The 18,476-nt window shown below is 37.8% G+C and overlaps 1 protein-coding gene and 1 long non-coding RNA gene across 5 annotated transcripts in view; one reads left to right on the top strand and one right to left on the bottom strand.

Annotated features, from left to right (window-relative positions):
• SPON1 (spondin 1) overlaps positions 1-18,476 on the bottom strand; it is a 272,520-nt gene that overhangs the window by 21,105 nt on the left and 232,939 nt on the right. For all 4 annotated transcript variants that reach the window (XM_071761773.1, XM_071761772.1, XM_071761774.1 and 1 more), the window contains one exon: positions 2,275-2,339. In XM_071761773.1, the coding sequence (XP_071617874.1) occupies positions 2,275-2,339 (65 nt within the window). The remainder of the gene's footprint in view (positions 1-2,274; positions 2,340-18,476) is intronic.
• Positions 1-18,476, top strand: part of LOC139804502 (uncharacterized) — a 47,673-nt gene that overhangs the window by 21,747 nt on the left and 7,450 nt on the right. The gene's annotated exons all lie outside the window — the stretch shown is intronic.

The raw sequence follows: 18,476 nt of genomic DNA, 5'->3' as shown, positions 1-18,476 counted from the left end.
CTCAGCCTGTCTTCATAGCCTGTACTCAGGGTGGGACAGGGGGCAAATCACCTCCCTTGACCTGCTGGCCCCAGGATATGGTTGGGTTTCTGGGCTTCACGTGCACCTTGCCAACTCATGTTGAGCTTTTCATCAACCAACACTAACTTTTGACACTTTAGGCTTCTGCAAATTGGCTCACTAGTATAACGCATTTTATAATTGTTGTAAAACACATTCAGGAAGGTTTTTAGGCTCTTTTTATTACGAAACATTGCAACACCCCTTTTGGCACCACTATCATACTGTATTATATATTAGAGATATAGCTTCTTGTTATGCAGACTAAAGTTATTCATGACTTTTAGTCAATTCTTGATTAGTAAGGTGGCTGTGTTATGCATAGTAATACACTGAATGTTTATCCTGAGCAGTCATTATCCAATACTTGCACAAATCTAATCTGAATTCCAAGCGGGACCATCAATAACAGCAACTGGGAGGAAGTTCATGGCTATTGTAAATTTTGGCTTCTCTTGAGGCTTAGGTCATATTTTAAAATATAATAAAAAGGAAGACATCATGACAAAATATGATAAATATTTCTGACGATGCCAAAGCCTTCCAAGCACTCAAAGCAGCCAATCCCTAATGGTATTGTTCACTTTGAGACAGAAGCACAATACATAAAGGTTTCTTCAGGAAATTAAATTAAATTTGAAGTAAAAAAATAAATGGCTTGTTTCAGTCAGAGACCTCACAGTATTAGAACAGAGAAGTGGAAAAAGTTTCTATTTTAAAGTGTTAATTTGGAGTGAACTGAAAGAAGGCATCAGGGGAAAAAAAATGCTGTCCACAACTACTACCTGGCAAACACTGCCAAATCCAAACACTGAAAGATTCAGAGGAGCAGGACCATAACTAAAGAATGCCATTACTGTCACCTTGACTGACCACTTGCATAACACCAGCCAAAAAAAGCCTAACCCAAAATTCCTGTGCAGAGCCTACAACTCTGTCTGAGGGCTAGAATACCTTCAAGCGATGCAAAATCCATCAGGTAAGCTGCTCTGAAGGTTGGTCACACTGTTAAAGCCTTTTCCTATACCTTTAGTGAGAATTTCCTTGTAATGAATTTCCTTAGCTTCCACGCTACAAGGGATTTCAGAGGGATTTTTTTTCCTAGATTAAAGAAGGATCAGCTATCAGAAATCTTTTCACTGTTTAAGCTGTGCTCACCTTCTACCCTTTTTTTTTTTTTTTTTTTTTTTTTCTTCCGGGGAGGAAGGGAATAAACTGAATAGCTTAAGTCCTAAGCTGCTTAAGAGTTTCTAAGCCTCTTACGAGGGGAAGTTTTCTAAAAACTTAACTCTTTTGCAGTTTTTTCTGACTAACCTCCACATTTTCACATACTTTCCAAAATACAAAGGATAAAATCAGACACTATGTTCAACTAATGGCTACCCTAATTCTTTTTACTGAAGAAACAGGACTGCCTGGCCCCTACAATCCTGCACCGTAGTAACTGCTTGGCTTCTCCAAGGACTTAATTTGACTCTCAGGTGATGGATTGATCCCTTATACTGAGATCTCATCTTAGTCACTTCTTGAAAGTCTCCCTTATTTGGGCCTGGAAAATTAGTATGAATTTTGGGCCAATCACAGATAAGCTTCATAGAAACCAACAGTTCAACCTTCCCTTCCATCACCCAGAGAAGCAGTAAACTTGAGAGTATACTGAAAGAAAAACTTTTGTGCCAGAGAGCTTAAAGTGAGGATCTTGGGAAGCTAGCTAGCTGTCTCACTTGGTAAAGCAATCATGGTTATACTACCATTAAGATGCTACCATAGCATAGAGTGTTTCAGATAAACATTTTAAAGAAATAGTCCTTTAGGAGTTTTTGGTTGGTGATTGAAGATATGCTGCATTGACAATGCACATGGGTACAGTACATGGCACAGGATGCTAAAAAATACCACATGCAGAATAGTACAATATATTTTTGAGCAAGCATTGAATAAACATCATTGTTAAATGAAGGCACAAAATCCAGGGAATAATCCTCTTGTAAAAGCTGAACCAGAGCAGGTGAAAAATTAAGCGATGCTGAAGAAGAAAGAATGTGAGAAGCACTTGTAGGCAAAACCCAAACAAAAGATTAAAAACTTATCTATCAAAATATTTTTAGGTTGATTCTTTACAAGAACGAATGATTGTATGAAACAGTGAGGTCAGAGTAGTGGATTAGCCAACACTGAGCACAAGGCTATTGAGAGATACTGTTCCCCACTTACACGTTCAGAGGTTGCCAGGCAGGCCACTGTGCTTTTGCCTTGATGACCGTTAATACCTCATCGCTCTGTGAAGAAACACAAAACAAGAAAGTGATTGGGATAATTTTACAATCAGAGTAATATGATTTACAGCACAAAGTAAGAGGTACTAGATCAAACTGTCTCTAATTCCGAGGATGAGAAATATGCCTTGTCCTTGTTATCTGAGCACCTCCTGTCCTCAGCTGCAGGGGGTTCATCAAGGAGCCTAAACGGATGCAGGGGGCAAGAACAGCAGGCAAATGCAGTCAGACCTTTGGCACAGTCTCTTTCCCTTCTGTAGGAACTGAAATGAACTTAAAACACCAATAGCAGTTCACAGACCATGTTATTTCTGCATCATGAGCAGAAGGGAAAGCTTTTAAAGTGGTGCACTGTCATGATAGGTACAAATAAGGAAAAGACAAAAATTATACCTTGGGCTGTTGAGTTTGTGACTCTCTGACAATCCTTGTGGCCAGAAGAATTTACCATGTTAAAGCAAGCAAAGACAGAAAAAAAATGTTCTTCATGCATTACAAATTCATGGGCCAAGAGATGGGCAAAAGCTAGTGGCTGTTGATCTAGGCAATCTAACATGCCTTGCAAGCATGGATGATTTATCGCTTTTTGTCTTCATATATACAAGGATGTAAATAGTCCACGGTAGATGCACTGCAATATCCTCCAAGTAAAGCAACTGATAGCACTTTCTTTTTTCTCTCCATTTACTCATGTAAAAATTTCAGGGAGAAATATAGCATCCACCTGGGGAAGCCCATAGTGTGGGAAAGGATAGTACAAAGATAATTTCCTAAGGTCAGTAGGAAGTTGTGCATCAGCAGTTCTAAACTTTATAATGGTAAAATAAACCCAAGACAAAGGCAGGAGACCATTAACAAGGCTCTGACGCCCAGAAGACATCTATCATGCTTTTTTTAAGGAACATTCTTCCCATCTCCCTTAGGAATCCACCCTGGTAATTTGCCTGGAGAAACACAAAGGTCACAATTTGCTCGCATGATTTCTACCGTCTTTTGAAAATATTTCCCAATTAGACAAAGGAGCTTGCCTCATCCATTACCAGTAATTGGCACTTCCAACAGAGGTGACTTTTCAGTTTAGTGATAACAGTGCAATTTCCTGACTGATAGCAATAGTTCTGATACCCCAACCTAGCTCTAGCCCATAGACATTTCTGTTTAGAGAAAACAATATTCACTGGTTGTTTCTACCACTCTCAACACTTTCTGTCTCTCTCTTTTTTACCAAACAAGCTATTTGTACCATTGATGGGCCCTCTCTGTAGCACTCAAACTACTAATATAGTTTGAATAAAGAGAATTGCACGAAAGGGAGCAATCCAACAGCCTGCAGCAGAGCTGTGCCAGCATGCAGATTCCCTGGGGCAGGGTGGGTGTGTGGCCCATCCACACCACAGCTTCTCATGGCAGCTGCCCTGCACCCCTCTGCCTGGGGCTCTCCTGGCAGCAAGAATGTGCTACTGCTGATGCAGCAGCTCTGCTCCTCCTTTATGTAAGTAGGAAGTTACAGATTAATATTAAATTAATACAAGGTCTCAGGAGTCTTCATGGTAAATAGCTCTGAAAAGTATAGTTAGGCACAAAAACAAGACAAAACTTGGTCTAAGATCTTTGTAGAGCCTCCTGAAGCCTATTCTTCAGTTTCAGTTACAGAATGACTCCTTTGCATGCTTTAAGCTTGTTCAAAAAGCTCAGTGGAGCCTAAGTAGTTTCTACATTCACTTAAATATTATTTGGATTGTGGCCTAAATTAAAATATGGGAAAATAGCAAGCAATTATTCTTCTCTCCATACCCATTTTCCACATTTGTGTTTTAAGCTGCAAGTGACTGACTCATTAGCAGTTCCCTACAAAAGCACTGTCTTCCCAAAAGTCCTAATAGCATGATTTTTAAAAAGTGAGAAATGTCATACTAATACAAACAGCCTTACTGATATTCTGAAGCTGGAAAAAATTAATAACTTACATACATTTGTTTCTGCAAAGGACAAATGAAGGCACATGCAGAATAAAGTCATTGCATGGCAACATATAGAACCCTGTGTTATAAAAACACTGCTAGATAAGATTGTTCAGCTGTGCATTTTTTAAACAATTAAAAACATTTCCTCATCTACAAAAACAGAAAGTGGGACATAGCTCCAAAAATCAGCATTGAAGATAGACTTTTATTTGAATTCTTTCTCATCCAAAGGGTTTTAAAATTACTTTTTAAAGGGTACAGCTATTAAAATGTAATTAAAACTTTCAGCAAAAGTTTTAAATAACACCTGAATACCTTTAGAATGAAAGAGAGATTAGCAGAAACAGGAAAGCCACGTCAATGACTTCATGTGCTCCTGCTACTATTTGGTAACTCATGTGACTTTTATCTTTTCTCTTCCGGAAGTTATCATTATTATGAGTAATTTTTATTACCATTTTATTTTATGTGTGCCAAATAGCATTAGAAAATATTACTGTGCAGATCACTTAGCACTTTGTAATAATGTTTAGATCTGGCTCAGCTAAACAAATGACAGTGCATTATGTGACATCAGATTCAATGAACTGTGGGAATGAAAAACACCTGATTTGAGCCAGAGCTTGATTTCATCCATTTCACACCACCACTGCTTAGCATTCATTCAATTCTTTTCTAAAAGACAACATTTAATTCCCTGCACTCATCCTCATAATATCTGAATGCCTTTTTATCTGTATCTATAGTGGACTCATTTTCACAAGATTCTTAGCAGAAAAAGCAACATTATTCTTAATTCACAGATGATGAATCAAATATCTTCTGGAAACAAACCTACAGATCAGAGTTTTAAGATAATATCTCCACTGCAAGATCACCCTTTCCCTCAGAAAATAATTTGTTATTGAAGGAGAAAGAAAGGTGAGAATGAGAAAGTATAATGCATGGTATTTTTTTCTCTGGGGTATCAAATGCTATGAAAATGGGATGATATTCTTTGGCAGGATAGTTGGGTGCTCTTAAAAGCTGATCAGTCTTCTATGATGAGTATGAATAGATCTTCCCTATGCAGACTCACAGAAACTGGTTTAGAATGTAAAAAAACATGAAAAACAATGTGTGTTCTCTATACCTAAGATACTACAATTCTTACCAGGGTCTGACAGCATGAAGGTCTCTTCTGAAAGCAGGCACCTTCCTTCTAAGTTAGGGCTGGTAACAGTGTTTGCTGTAATACTCTACTGGTGTTTATACTTTGTAAGTAGCATTTTCTGCCAAGGGGATTATGTTTACAACTTCTAGCAACTGTCTCTGCTCTCCAGATGACATTGCTGTCCAGTCTTCTGTTGAAAATACCACAGCCTGAAAAAAGGCTTCAGTTTTGAGGACAGAATGCAAGACTTGTGATTAGGCTATGGGATGGAGAAAGAGGAGCTCTGAGCTCTGCATGGTGGTTTTTTATCTAATAACCACTTAATGCTAGAAAGGTGTTATCAGGCAAGAGGGAAGTAACTGTCATTTTAAATACATGTACTTAAATTCTTAAGCTATGAGTGAGGAGTGCCCTTTCTTAAGTCACAGGATTGTTACGACTCACTAGCACAGCTTTCAACAGAAGTTGAATTGCATGATATTCATTTATGAAAAACTCGACTGCAGCAATAGATATGCCAGAAGGTACATTACAAGACTAGAGGGAAAGAAAAATATTTTACTCCAATACAAGTCTGCACTTTCTTTTGAGGCTGATAGGAAAATAAAGACCAATGTCATCTTCAAAGTTTTAACTAACTCAAAATACCTGGTTAATTAATGCTCAATTATGGACTTTCATGGATACTAATTGAAACATGGTATTCTTTCTTCTGGTTGTTAAAATCTGCAGACATCTTGCCTACCTCAGTACTGAGATCCAGTTCTTTTTAACAGGCAGATTTATTTTTTATTTTTTTTTTCTTATGAAAGAATGTGCAGGAGCTGTTTTTTTCCCAGTTCATAAAAAAGAGCATTTTTGAAAAGGTTAAGCTTTTAGTCACAAATTCCTTTATGTAGAAGGAGAAAAAAAAAAAAAAGCCTCCAGTTAAAGACAAAGACTTATTTTAACTATTCAGTGACAAGTTAATTCAGTTTAATTCTATGGCTGACTTAGATTATACTTAAACCAAGCAGCACAGATTTGGGGTTACTTTAGGCAACAGCAATAGTTGGTGGAATTATTCTGCAATTGTGTATGCCCACAATATTTTGATTTCTCCATACTTATGGTAGCAATTTTATGCCAGCTGAGGAAAACTACATATACTATAAGTTATACAAATAGTCCCGAAACGATCACAGTACACACAAATTCAATATTTCTCTGTACAAAATGCCATTTCTGTAATTAAAAAAACCACCCGGCATTTATTTTCTTCAATAGGTAATGACATTTGAGAGAATATCAAATCTGTGTTCTTCAGTTCACCAAACATGAAAGTCTGGAGGAACTTCCAGGCTTTTAATAAAATTCAATCAATTGCCAAAGCATAATTTTGGCATTGAGATAAAAAGAGAAATACTATTGGGGTGCAACTGAAGAAAAATGGAGGGAAACATTTAAATCCAATCCTGAATTGTTACTGGCTGACCAGGTCCTGTTTCAGAACACCAACACTTCAGACAGTCCCAGCTTAACCACTGTGCTGTAAAGGAAAGCTTTTCTAATTGGATACTTAGGAATTCTGTATTCACTTTTAAAAAGAAAATTCTCTCTGTTAGATAGAAAGAACACTTTCACAAAATGTGTATATTGTCCATATCTTAAAAAAAAAAAAAAAAAAAAAGGAAATAGTTGTTTAGGTGTTAAAACTCCAATTTCAGGATGATGACTGTGCAAATATTAGCTGACTATGCAGGTTTAAAAAAGGGTTTTGGAAGGGAATGCCGGGAATTATAACTCCTGATTTTGATAAAAATTACTAGGCTGGGATGCCAGAAGAAGTATGTTAATTGTTACTCATACTCATATATATCCCCAAAAGCACTGATTCACTTTGCATTAGCAACCTTCTGCATTACCTGTCCCACAGGGTTTTCTTTCAATGAAGTAGTTATTTGAGGAGGGGAATGTAGGCTGAAATTAATACCAGAACTGTTGCTCAGGGCAACAGAAAACCATATGCTCTATTTTATTTCCATGAAGGTGCAGTTACATAATGGAGGGTGTCCCAATAAAGCAAGAGTTTATTTTTGCATAGTATAAAGATTAGCAGTGAGTATTACTGATCCTCAGGTATGCTCTGAGAATTGGAGCTGAACATTCTGAGCATCCTGTGGCTGAGCAGATTCTGTAGGAAAAGGATCTCCCTTGTGATTCTACTTGATCACCTGCTGGTTTTCTGCTACACTTTTGCTTCATTCTACATAGAATGCTTTGCTGTTTTCGGGACTACACAAACATTTTGGGATCCTAAGTTACTTTGCCAAAACCAAGGGATGATCTTCTTCATACACTTGGGAATGCTTAGTTTTTAAATTAGAGGATTAAACAACATTTGGAAGCTGACCATAAGTGGTGTAACTCCCATCCTTCTCCTTAATAGGCTTATTCCAATCCATACCCTTTTGTTCTCCTCCTCTCTTAACTTTCCCAGTGTCACCAATTTTCAGACTAAACAAGCCTTTAAACCTGTATCTATGTGCTATGAAGCTACTGTTGGTTTGTACACACAAATGATCTGAAAGCAGTGAGGACACCAGAAGAGAAACAGGGAAGAAGAATGAAGCCAAACCAACCAAACACACCGAAGCTTTCTGTGTGGAGTAAAGCAGGTGTGTGCAAGCTGAATGTCCCCCTGCAAGAAGCAAGACAAAAACTGCATTTGACACAAGTGTTTTAAAGCACTAGGTACAATCATCAGATTCATATTCAGGATGCTACAGAATTTTTTGCTCTGACTCCTTCAACTAATTCCAAACCAGCCAGGGATGAAAGCAGTGAGACGGGCTCCTGGGCATGCTACCAATAAGCAAGTTTCAGCTGCTTAAATATCAGCAGGAAACCTCAGGAGAAGGCTGGGTCAGTGCTGTGGCACAGCCCAGAAAATGGGGACAGAGAACAACTCTGTCTTCTGATAAATACTGTCAGTAAGACTCCAGGTATCCTGATTATTCCTCCTGCTGTTTCTCTCACATATTAGCCACAAATGTAACAGCCTGAACGCATGAGAAATAATTGTTCAGAAAATAGCAAGTGATTTTATATAAGACCAATAAATTAGCTCAGGGGTGAGCTTTCCTGACTCTTGGCAGCATTTTGACAATTATATGTCAGGGGGAGTTTTCTTTTTCATTGAGAATGTACAATATAAATGTTGTAAATGTGCTATAACTGCTGTACAGAGCCAACCATCACAGCTTAATTTCCCTTCAGTAAAGCTGTTGTGTCAAAGCCACACTTCACCAGTCCTTAAAAAAAAAAATATATAACAAACAACAACAACAAAAAAACCCCTGAAACCATAACAAACACACACAAAAACCTCAACCTAATTAGCCTTTAAAAACCCTGAGGAATTAAGAATGCTATCATGAATTACATTTTCTGTAATCTGAAAAGGAGAATTCTTTTAGAGAAAGCAATCTCACATCTGTGCTTCCCCACAACACTTTCAGCCATTGCCATGACAAAGAGGTTGCTGCCCTATGGACCATTTCTCTGGCACACTGTAGTCTCATGGTTTATGCTTTGATATTAACCTGTCTCAGAATTTAACAGCCAAAACACACTTGTCTCAGACTGTGGATAAACTCTTAATCTCTGACAGGACCTACAAGAGCAGGGTTTTAAGAAGAATGTCAAAGATTTCTCCACGGACTGCAGATGTTGCCATTTTCCCATCAGGAGCTGCCTCTGCCCCTCCTTTTGTTACAACTCCCTTCCCTTGGAGTAACAGCTCAGTGTACGCTGCATCACTCAAAGGATTATCCACATAGTCCTGCACGGACAGTGTGCCCAATCTGATTCTGCTTGCCTGCTTTATTTTTGCCTCATCTTTGCCTCATCTTTGCTTCTGCACCCCTGTAAGTCAGGACAGAAAGAGAAGGACACAGGCTGCAGCACCCATCCTGGGGGCAGGATTAGGTTTCAGGGGAGCACAAAGCTTTTGTTTTTCTCAGACAATGAACTCTCCTGTCCTGTTCCCCAGTGCAGATTTGTATCTCAGGTCTTGTTTAGGTAGAGGCATATACAGTCAGAAACTGGGACTACCCCAGAAAAATTTCCCTGATACTTAGAAATTTCAGTGGCCTGAGCAAGGTAACATCTCCCATCTCTGATGGCTTGGCTCTGGCATTCCAGCAGTTACACAATTGGGAAACAGTATTACAATTTTTATTTTATAACCTATTTAGCATTAACTGTTCCCTCAGAACAGTGTGGGAGGTCAGATGAAGTTTATCTCCCCACCTGGTGCCTACACTACTTGTTGCTTCAAGAGTGTCACGTATCTTTAGATCAGGTAATACAGTCATGCTTTGCACGTGCCATTGAGCAGAATTAACATTATAAGAGGATTTTATAAGATTTAGAGCTTTAAAAACAGTAGGAGCTGCTATTATAGTGAAATGTGCAACTGATGTAATTAACATACCAGGGAAGAGCTATTAATTCCACTGTAGAAAGTACAAGTTTGGTTTCCAGTTGCTTACTTAGAACAGCAAAAATAGAACAGCAAAAATAAACAGAGTGGCAAAGCATGGTAAATGCCAAAGGCCATTATGAAGCCAGTGCTCTGACTCCATTCCCAGGAGTACCTGTACAGATATGTCATCTTTCAGCTGATAAGGATGTTTTTAGCATTCATGTTGCTAATGCCAAAGCATGCAAAACTCACAAGCTGATTCCATCCTTTCTTCTCCTGACACTGCAATTGTGCACTGAAGGAAACTGATGGAAATGTTAACTTATAATAGAATTGCCAACTTGTTGCACCACACTGCTATTGAATATGCAATTACTGTGGCACTCTCTAAAGTCTGATGAGACAATTAATAGCACTTTGTATTTTCATGGTACCTTGCCTCAAGGAATTTAAAAATAGTTTTAAACTATATTTAAGTTCCAGTGCTCTTCTGTAAATCATTTGCACAATCATACAGACACAGAAAATGCAGCAAACTTAGCAAATTGAATAAACCACAGGTCAGATAGTTTTTTTCCCAAGTATGTTGACTGGCTGCCAGCTCTATGATGATACAGTATCAAGCCTTGCAAGAAATAGAACCAACAATCATACTGTCACTCTTTTACCTTTAACTCTGAAGTGACACCTAATCTGCAAGTAAAGGTGTGGGCACCAAGGTTCCTCGACAATACTGAATGACTTGATGATCCCCCTACTGATAATCTAAGTAGTTACATACAACCGTGGCACCATCTACAATTTGGATGGTTCATTTAAGTTTGTAGTTCAAGCATTCATTAATTAATGATTGAGGCACAATCAAGCCACCCTTCAAGTACATAAATACATTAACTAAGTACTAACTAACAGATAATCTAAAAAAACCACCTAACCAAAACCCACATAAAACCAACAAAAGGCACACTATAAAGCACTCATGAAGTTGGCTTTGAAGAACAAATGTGTCTTTCCACTCTGCACCTGACTATGATTTGTTTATAAATCAACACACTTGTCTAAGGAAGACAGATGAGAATTTTGAAAAATTTCTTTCCCCAGTGCCATCCACAAAACAAGAATCTTGCCCCTCTGATCAGGAATACAGTCCTGATTGTATTTCTCATTAATCACTTCTTCCTATGACTCCACAAGAACTTACAAAAAGTCTTAAACATTCACAGTTTCTTCTTTCTCCTCTCAGGTTCACATTTCTACTGATTTGTTCTGCACATTTCTCCTACAATAAATCCTGCATTATTGGTCCCATGAGGCTGCATGCCTTTCATTTTTGTGAACTAAAATTCAACCATCTTATTGACTGCAGCTGCTTTTAAATACACTTTGGTGTCAGCAGTGATTTATTTTTTAATTATTTTATTCTAGATGAGTAGTCCTATTGTTTTCTTGACAGCTGCTTCAAATAAATGAAAACTCAGCATTTGAGAAAAAAAACCCAAGTTAATTCACAATTCCTTAACAAACAAATTTCCCAGAATAACACTCGTCATGACAATATTGCTGTACTTCCCAAATCTTTTAGATTTTAGCCTGATGATGAAGGGGGTCATATCCTTGAAATATGCTTTAGCTGAGCATTCTTGGGAGATTCTTGATAAAAAGACCAGCAGGGAGAGTATGAAGATAAGATTATTTCTGTCCTCCAAAAGCTTGAGAGACTGTTTTACTGTGGTTTCTTATTTCAGCTGCAGAGACGAGGTCTGAATCCAATGATCACTAAAATTAAAGACTAGGGATTTGATCTTAATAGAAGGTCTGTTTGTGTCCTCTGATATATGTATCTAATTTCTCTTGTCTGCAAGAGCACAGACACACTGTGTATGGAGCAAAACTGAGCATAGAGGTAAACTGCTATTTCTTCAGGGACAGAAGAATAATTTATAATCCGTAAAACCAAAAAAATTACAATCCATTGCAAAAATGTATTTTGCATTAGAAATGTGAAGAAAGAAAACATTTGTGAATGTTGAAGATATAAGTTTATCCATGTTTTGTTGAGTTGATTTAAGCCAATACTTCTTGGAAAAAATATCCTAGGAACTCTGCATTTTTGACACATGCACGAGCATCAGATATTAAAAATATTTATGTAATATTACAAAGTAAAGGACACACTTTCATTAGACTGAAACATTATGACCACAAATGATAAATCTGTGCACTGGTTTCAGAATAGATAATTGCTTTCAGTTTATATACTACTTCACTAATTATCTGGCCACTATTAACCTGGATGAATGAAGGATGGGAAATTGTACATATTTGTAACACTATTTTTGTACAGGATACGCTGCATTTAAAAGTAGCCAAAATAATGTCTGTGGTCCCCAATTGCTTCTAATTTTGTATATGTATCAGAAGAAAGGCTAACTTTGTAGTAGGCTGTGACTTTTTTTCCTATTTTTTCCAGCTATCTTTATTCTTCTGAAGGTCTTTTTCTGTTCCTTGCAGTAATCATCTTCAAAAGAACAGAGAGGAGGGGAGAAAGGGAACAAGCAGATGTTTTAGGCTAATGAGCAAATAACAACAAAGCAGTTGCCATGGGTGGTCTTAATATCACTTTGAATCTGGGCCTTGTTTATTCAGAAGAAATGTGTCTATAAACCAGAAATGTGTTTAGTTGTCAAAAAATACGTAATAAATGCTTGAGATAATTTTTCAAGGAGCAGTTTGCAACCATTGTCCTCCTATGCCACTGAACTCTCAAAGACCAGGTCCAGGAACAAAGCAACTTGATAGACCACACCAAGAAAGCATGAACAGCCAGTGTCTGCATCTACCCATTAACCAGCTACAGCTCTGCCTGGAACTGAGTTGTAACCATCATCTCCTTTCTCTTCTTGAGATGTTCAAATTGCAGGGGACCCCCCACTCTCCCTGTAGCCGTGTTCAGAACAGTGATGATCTGATTGTAAAAGTTTTCTGGCTGCTTTCAAGGGATACACTCACACTCTTCAGCTAAAGTAGGGAAAAAACCACAGATAAATGCTAAACCAGTAGTTGACTCCATTTTGGGTCTCAAGTCTTCTTTTCAGACAGAACTTCCTTTCCTGCTGAAACTGAAAGCTTTAGAAGCATTTCTGAGGATATAATCTAACTTTTATTATTAAATACAAGAGGTTAAGCATTTGTTCCTACTGTGATCTCTTGCTAGCATTAGAGGAGGGAGTTCTTACAGCATTCATTAGCTCTGCATGGTTTGTTTTTTCATCTGTTTGCTTACCTAGGCAAAGAAGGGAAGATATATTTAGGAGCTCCATCATTATGCAGCCCCCAGAAGACTTCATGAATGCACAGTGCCAGCATTTCAGAATCTATATCTTCTACATACCACTTAATTCCATTATCTTTACTACATTAGCTCTGACATGTCACAGAAATCTATAAGGCCTAGAAATGACTTGTGAATTAATTACTTGAACTATAACCAATAGGAAAATAAGTGTAAACATCATAATTTCACATCCTATTTCATCAACATTCAGGGGAAATTAAATAAATAAATAAATTCAGCATGCTTTCATCTCCATGTCCTAAAATTTTTGTGTCAGAACAACACATTGAAAGTGAAAAAAGAACTCTGTGGGGATTTATGTGAATATGGAATTTTAGTCACATAGGTTTAGGATGAGAACCCGAATACCTGGTTCTTTGGAGTAAAAAAAAATCACCAACAAAATATCAAGGATTTTTTGTAAGCAATGACACAAAGTCAAAGACAGGAGCTGTCTCTGTGTTTGGAAAGCACGTGGAGTATTTTTGGCTCTAAATCTAACAAAAGAAAATTGATGTGTTTAGCAACTCAGAGTGTTTGCAGCTTTCCAGTCTTCAGATGGTGAGATGCCATCTAAGAGTCACCCGTGTATTCCAGGTGCAAAGAACCACCTGCCTAGAGGCATGACATTTAGAGCTGCAGTCATCATGACTAGAACAACGAGGGCAGATTCTTCAAGATCCTACCCTCTTCTCTCATTATTATGCTACATCTGGATTTTCTAAACATCTTCTAAAACTAATTCAGCTTCATTCATTTGGAGAGAAAGAGATGAAAAAGTCAACATGATTCAGAGAAGCATTATAAGGTTATTGCTGACACCTGCCTCAGAAAATTTTAAAGGGAGGGAAATAGTGCATGCATTTATCTGACAAGGATATCTGTGAAATAAATTGCTAAGGGTTTCCACAAGTCAAAAAGGACCATTCTGAAAAGAGATTGAGAAAAAGGCATAATAATCTTCTGCCTCACAAATGGAGAGCCAGTAGCAGTGGAACATGCTCTCAGTTTCTACCAAAGATGGAAAAATCTATTAGTTTAACTTCCAGGTGTCACAGAAGACATTTGAAAATCTCAGAAGAGACATCTGAGAGGAATCCCTTGGAGCAGGCTTCTATGTCCAGTTAGAAATTTGTTTGTATTTAATCATAAGGCCCTTGGATGAATTTGTCCTCTCTTGAGAAGGACGAGACCTATCTTGCTTGAAAAATCCTTGGTATTTAGTTGGGTTTTTTTCCCAAGAATTTGGGCTTTTATTCCAGAGTATGATACTGAAATGCTTTATAAGGAATTAGCCCTTGGAAAAATTAGTTCTTATAATCACCACAAGCTGTTGCAATTATTAAGGTGTAATTAAAGAGAGTTGCAAGACTGTTATTAGCTTGCAATGCTGGAAGATGGGAATTTCCATTTTAGTGGGAGATAGCTTTCCTAAAAATAACAAGTGAAAATAATCAATCACTTATTCATCTTTGAAGCATAATGTCTTCTGGAATACATTATAACTTGAGGACTTATTGTTAAACAAAATGCCTGAAATAATTCCCCTACCACATTCATTATACTGATTTCCATCTAGTTCAGCAGGCAGCTGATGGCTGGGGGTCTGTGGAACAATCTCCTCTCAACACTCTCAACTGAGCAATTAGCATGAAGCTACTGAACACTTTTTCCAGTCCTATCTTCTCATCCAGGCATTTGTTCTTAGACACCTGCCTGAGGGGTGACCCATATTTTATCTCATGGTGGTAAAGGACTTATTCTCTGCAATGTTATGTAGAAATGAAGAGAAATAAAAATCAGTGAGATCTTATAAATTGTTTGACATTTCTAGGTTGTTGTCTAAGTGAAGGTCCCACTACAATGAGGAATATAATATTGTTATCTGAAAAGCATTATTCATTTACTCATTATACACACAAACAGGCAAAGTTCTTGTCATAAAGTTTTTAGTGTGTGATCAATTAAGAACTGACTCTTGAATTCGAGCTGATCTTGTACAGACTAATGTAGAATACAGTACTTATGATACATTGGCTGAAAATGAAAATAATCATGCCAATACCTTGATAAATTATTTTACAAGAACTAGACCTCTGTTTATTGAAATAATATAGTGCTAGCCATTAATATTATTTTAAACTTTGCATTAATGTTATAATTTAAAGTTTATGCACAGCAATTATAGCATATGTCAGAGCTTTTACTATTTTGTTTGTACAAATAGGATTCTGAAACCCTCTGATCAGACATAACTGGTGGTATTCTAAGCAATAATGAATGAGAAATTATTGGTCTCAGTTCTCCTGTATCTCACATCAGTGCAGCATAAACATCTTAATTAATTTGCTTTTCTTATTCAATATAGTAAATTTTTTTAAAAACTGAACTTTGATAAGTGACTGCCCTGTTGCCATGGGAACATGGAAAACAAAAGATTTGGATACAGCATGATAAAAACTGGAAGACCTAGCTAATGAGGGGTAGGTATGACTTTTACAGAAATAAAAAGAAGATACTAATTCACTGAAAACATTGACTCTGTGAATATCAAACTGATTTGCTACTATAAACTATAAAGATGCAGTTTGTGTATACAGACTTTAAATCTGCAAGTCCTAATCTAATTTCTAACACGTCCTAAATCTAATCTCTTAATGAATTAGAAGTCCAAAGATATAGTCAAACAAGTAACTGGTACCAGTCAAACTGGTAACTGATACTTAAAAATAGACTTTTTTCACTCTTTATAGCATTTTTTCTGAGGAGACAGCCTAAAACTGGGGAATGCCTGCTTTAGTGGGAACCACCAATGACTCAACATCTTGAACCATCTTTGGCTGCACTGCCACGAAGTCCAAACTCAGATAGCTTCCCATATGGACTTACACTAATTGAATAAATTAAAAACGAACATTAAAACAATATTGCAGTGCTCTAAGAGAGAGTGAGGACTGAAGTTTACAGGATGCAGATTTCTCCCTATTGCTGATCAAAGACAACCAAACCATAAATTACCAGGAGAAGTGGATTTGACCTGGGAGGTTTGTATGGGCGTGAGAGCTGTAGCAGTTATCAAAACAGTATTTGTTTGCTGAAATTACCCCTGCAAAGTTACATGACTTTCATCTGTGGAGCCTCATTTCAATAAGTCATGTCAGCAGCCCTTCCAGCTTTGAATATGTGCTGTGACACAGAATAAAACACAACTTCTTGCTTTTTGTTTTAGATACTTCCTATAGCATTAAAAATGCTATGTCTGCTCCCTCCTCTCAGCTAATTACCATCACAAAACATGCTGAAAGCGCACCAGTGTTGATTCACTAACAAGATGATATTTGGTGGGTCTGCGGTGACCTCTTGTATGCCTGTTGCAAGAACAAGCAAGTCTTTTGTTAATGAATACATTCACATCCTAAGCATTAAAATCACTGCTTTATCTTATAATGCTACAGTGATTAACATTAATTAATTTTCACACACGGTACAGGAAAATAGTAAAACAAATTCATCTTCCTGTTTCAGTATTGTTTGTCTACTGGTTCATGTTCAGTTTTTAGCTATGTTACTACTCATTTCTCCCCATGTATTTTTAACATTCTGTTATCCTTTGACTTGATAACTGCTTAGGGCACAGATTATATGTGTTTTATATGCCTGTAAAAATATAACACACCTGTGCCTAGAGGCACTGGTCAGGGTCTTTTGCAGCAGCAAAAATCAATACGTGGTAGAGTGGAAATTAATGTTGTTATATGTAAAATTATATAATAATAGCAAGTAGGTATGGCAGCAGAGTTCCCTGACAGTTCCCTTCCCTTGTCCTCGCTGAATATCCAAAAGGATTTACACTGAGGGCCAGGGGATGGTTTCTCTCTGTAGGATGAAGTACTTCATGCAGATCTCTCTTTTGCCATAGCTAAGGTAGTTTAAAGCTAGTTTGGGTACTTGTGCACGACTCTACACTACTCTGCACTCACTGAACTGCTGGGTAGAGACAGAAGAGATAAGTTACAGTTCTAAGTACTCATCTTTAGCAGGTACTGAGTACCTGTCCATCTATTTAAGCTCCTGTTGTTTTGGAGTCATCCTAGGTCATTGCACACTGACCACAGCGTGCCCAAAGCCAGTTGGCTTGCAGAGGAAGCATCTCTATGTGCCTTATTCCCACACATTCCTTGCAGTTATTGGTCAGCAGTAACGTGGTTAGAAGGGCTTTCAATCCATCAAAGCTTCTGTTGTACTGCTAAATACCAGGAACTGTGACTGGCAGAAAGGGTGAGTCATTTGCACAACAAACACAAGATTTTGCCATCTCATCTAAAGTCCCAACTGCACACTGCTGTCAGGAAGTGGGATGACAAACACAGAGACAAAAACGTGAGAAGAAAAATAGAGGGGGAAGAAGAGATGTTATTTTGATTAAGGCAACATGTTAAAGCACACCATTAAGGCAATATCTTCTATGTTATCCTTTTGTTAAGGTAACCTGTTATACCTTCTGCAGTGGTATTCACTGCAGAACAGGATGTCTGTTCTGAAATGTGCAAGCCTTGTAAAGCAAGGGTCATTACAGCTGGGTGACAATTTCAGGGAAATAATACTGATTTGCTGAGACATAAAGAGATTGTAGAAATACATATTTGTTGTGATGAATTCCTTCAGGATTTATGAGCTTTCCAATGGAATTGTGCTTCGTTTCCCATCTAGCAAGCTGCTTGGGAGCCTGGGATCTCATTTAATTTGCTCACGGCTGGTACTTAAAAGTCTCACAAACCCAGGAGCACACAGCATAGCTTTCTAGAGAGGACTCAGCCTTTTGCTCAAGCCATGACTTTTCGGGTTTTTTTGGCTCCCTGCCATGGAGTTGAAATGAGACTGATTTTCCCTCCCTCCCTGCTGTAGCTCTGGGTTTCCAAGCTGCCTGCTATGTGGTGGCTGTGGCAGCTGCCCAGACCAGCGAGCTGGGGAAGCAGAGACTTATTGCAACACTGGGAGCCTTGCCTGAGTTTAAGGCTCTTCCACTACCCTGGCCAATTTTCTGAAAGTTGAAGACAGCCAGTACTGTCTCATTTTTGGAAAACAAACATGCAAACAAAACCTCCCAACACAAAGCAGCCAAACAGAACTAGAAATATTCTGTTTCACTGAAAAAGCAAATATTGTGCTACCGAACAGCTATGAGCAGCTTATGTAGCTGTCTTAGGTTTCATGTTTATTT

The sequence above is a fragment of the Heliangelus exortis genome, chromosome 18 (genome assembly GCF_036169615.1).
Source record: "Heliangelus exortis chromosome 18, bHelExo1.hap1, whole genome shotgun sequence".
In the NCBI taxonomy this organism is placed as follows: Eukaryota; Metazoa; Chordata; class Aves; order Apodiformes; family Trochilidae; genus Heliangelus; species Heliangelus exortis.
This window is presented reverse-complemented; position numbering and strand designations above follow the sequence as displayed.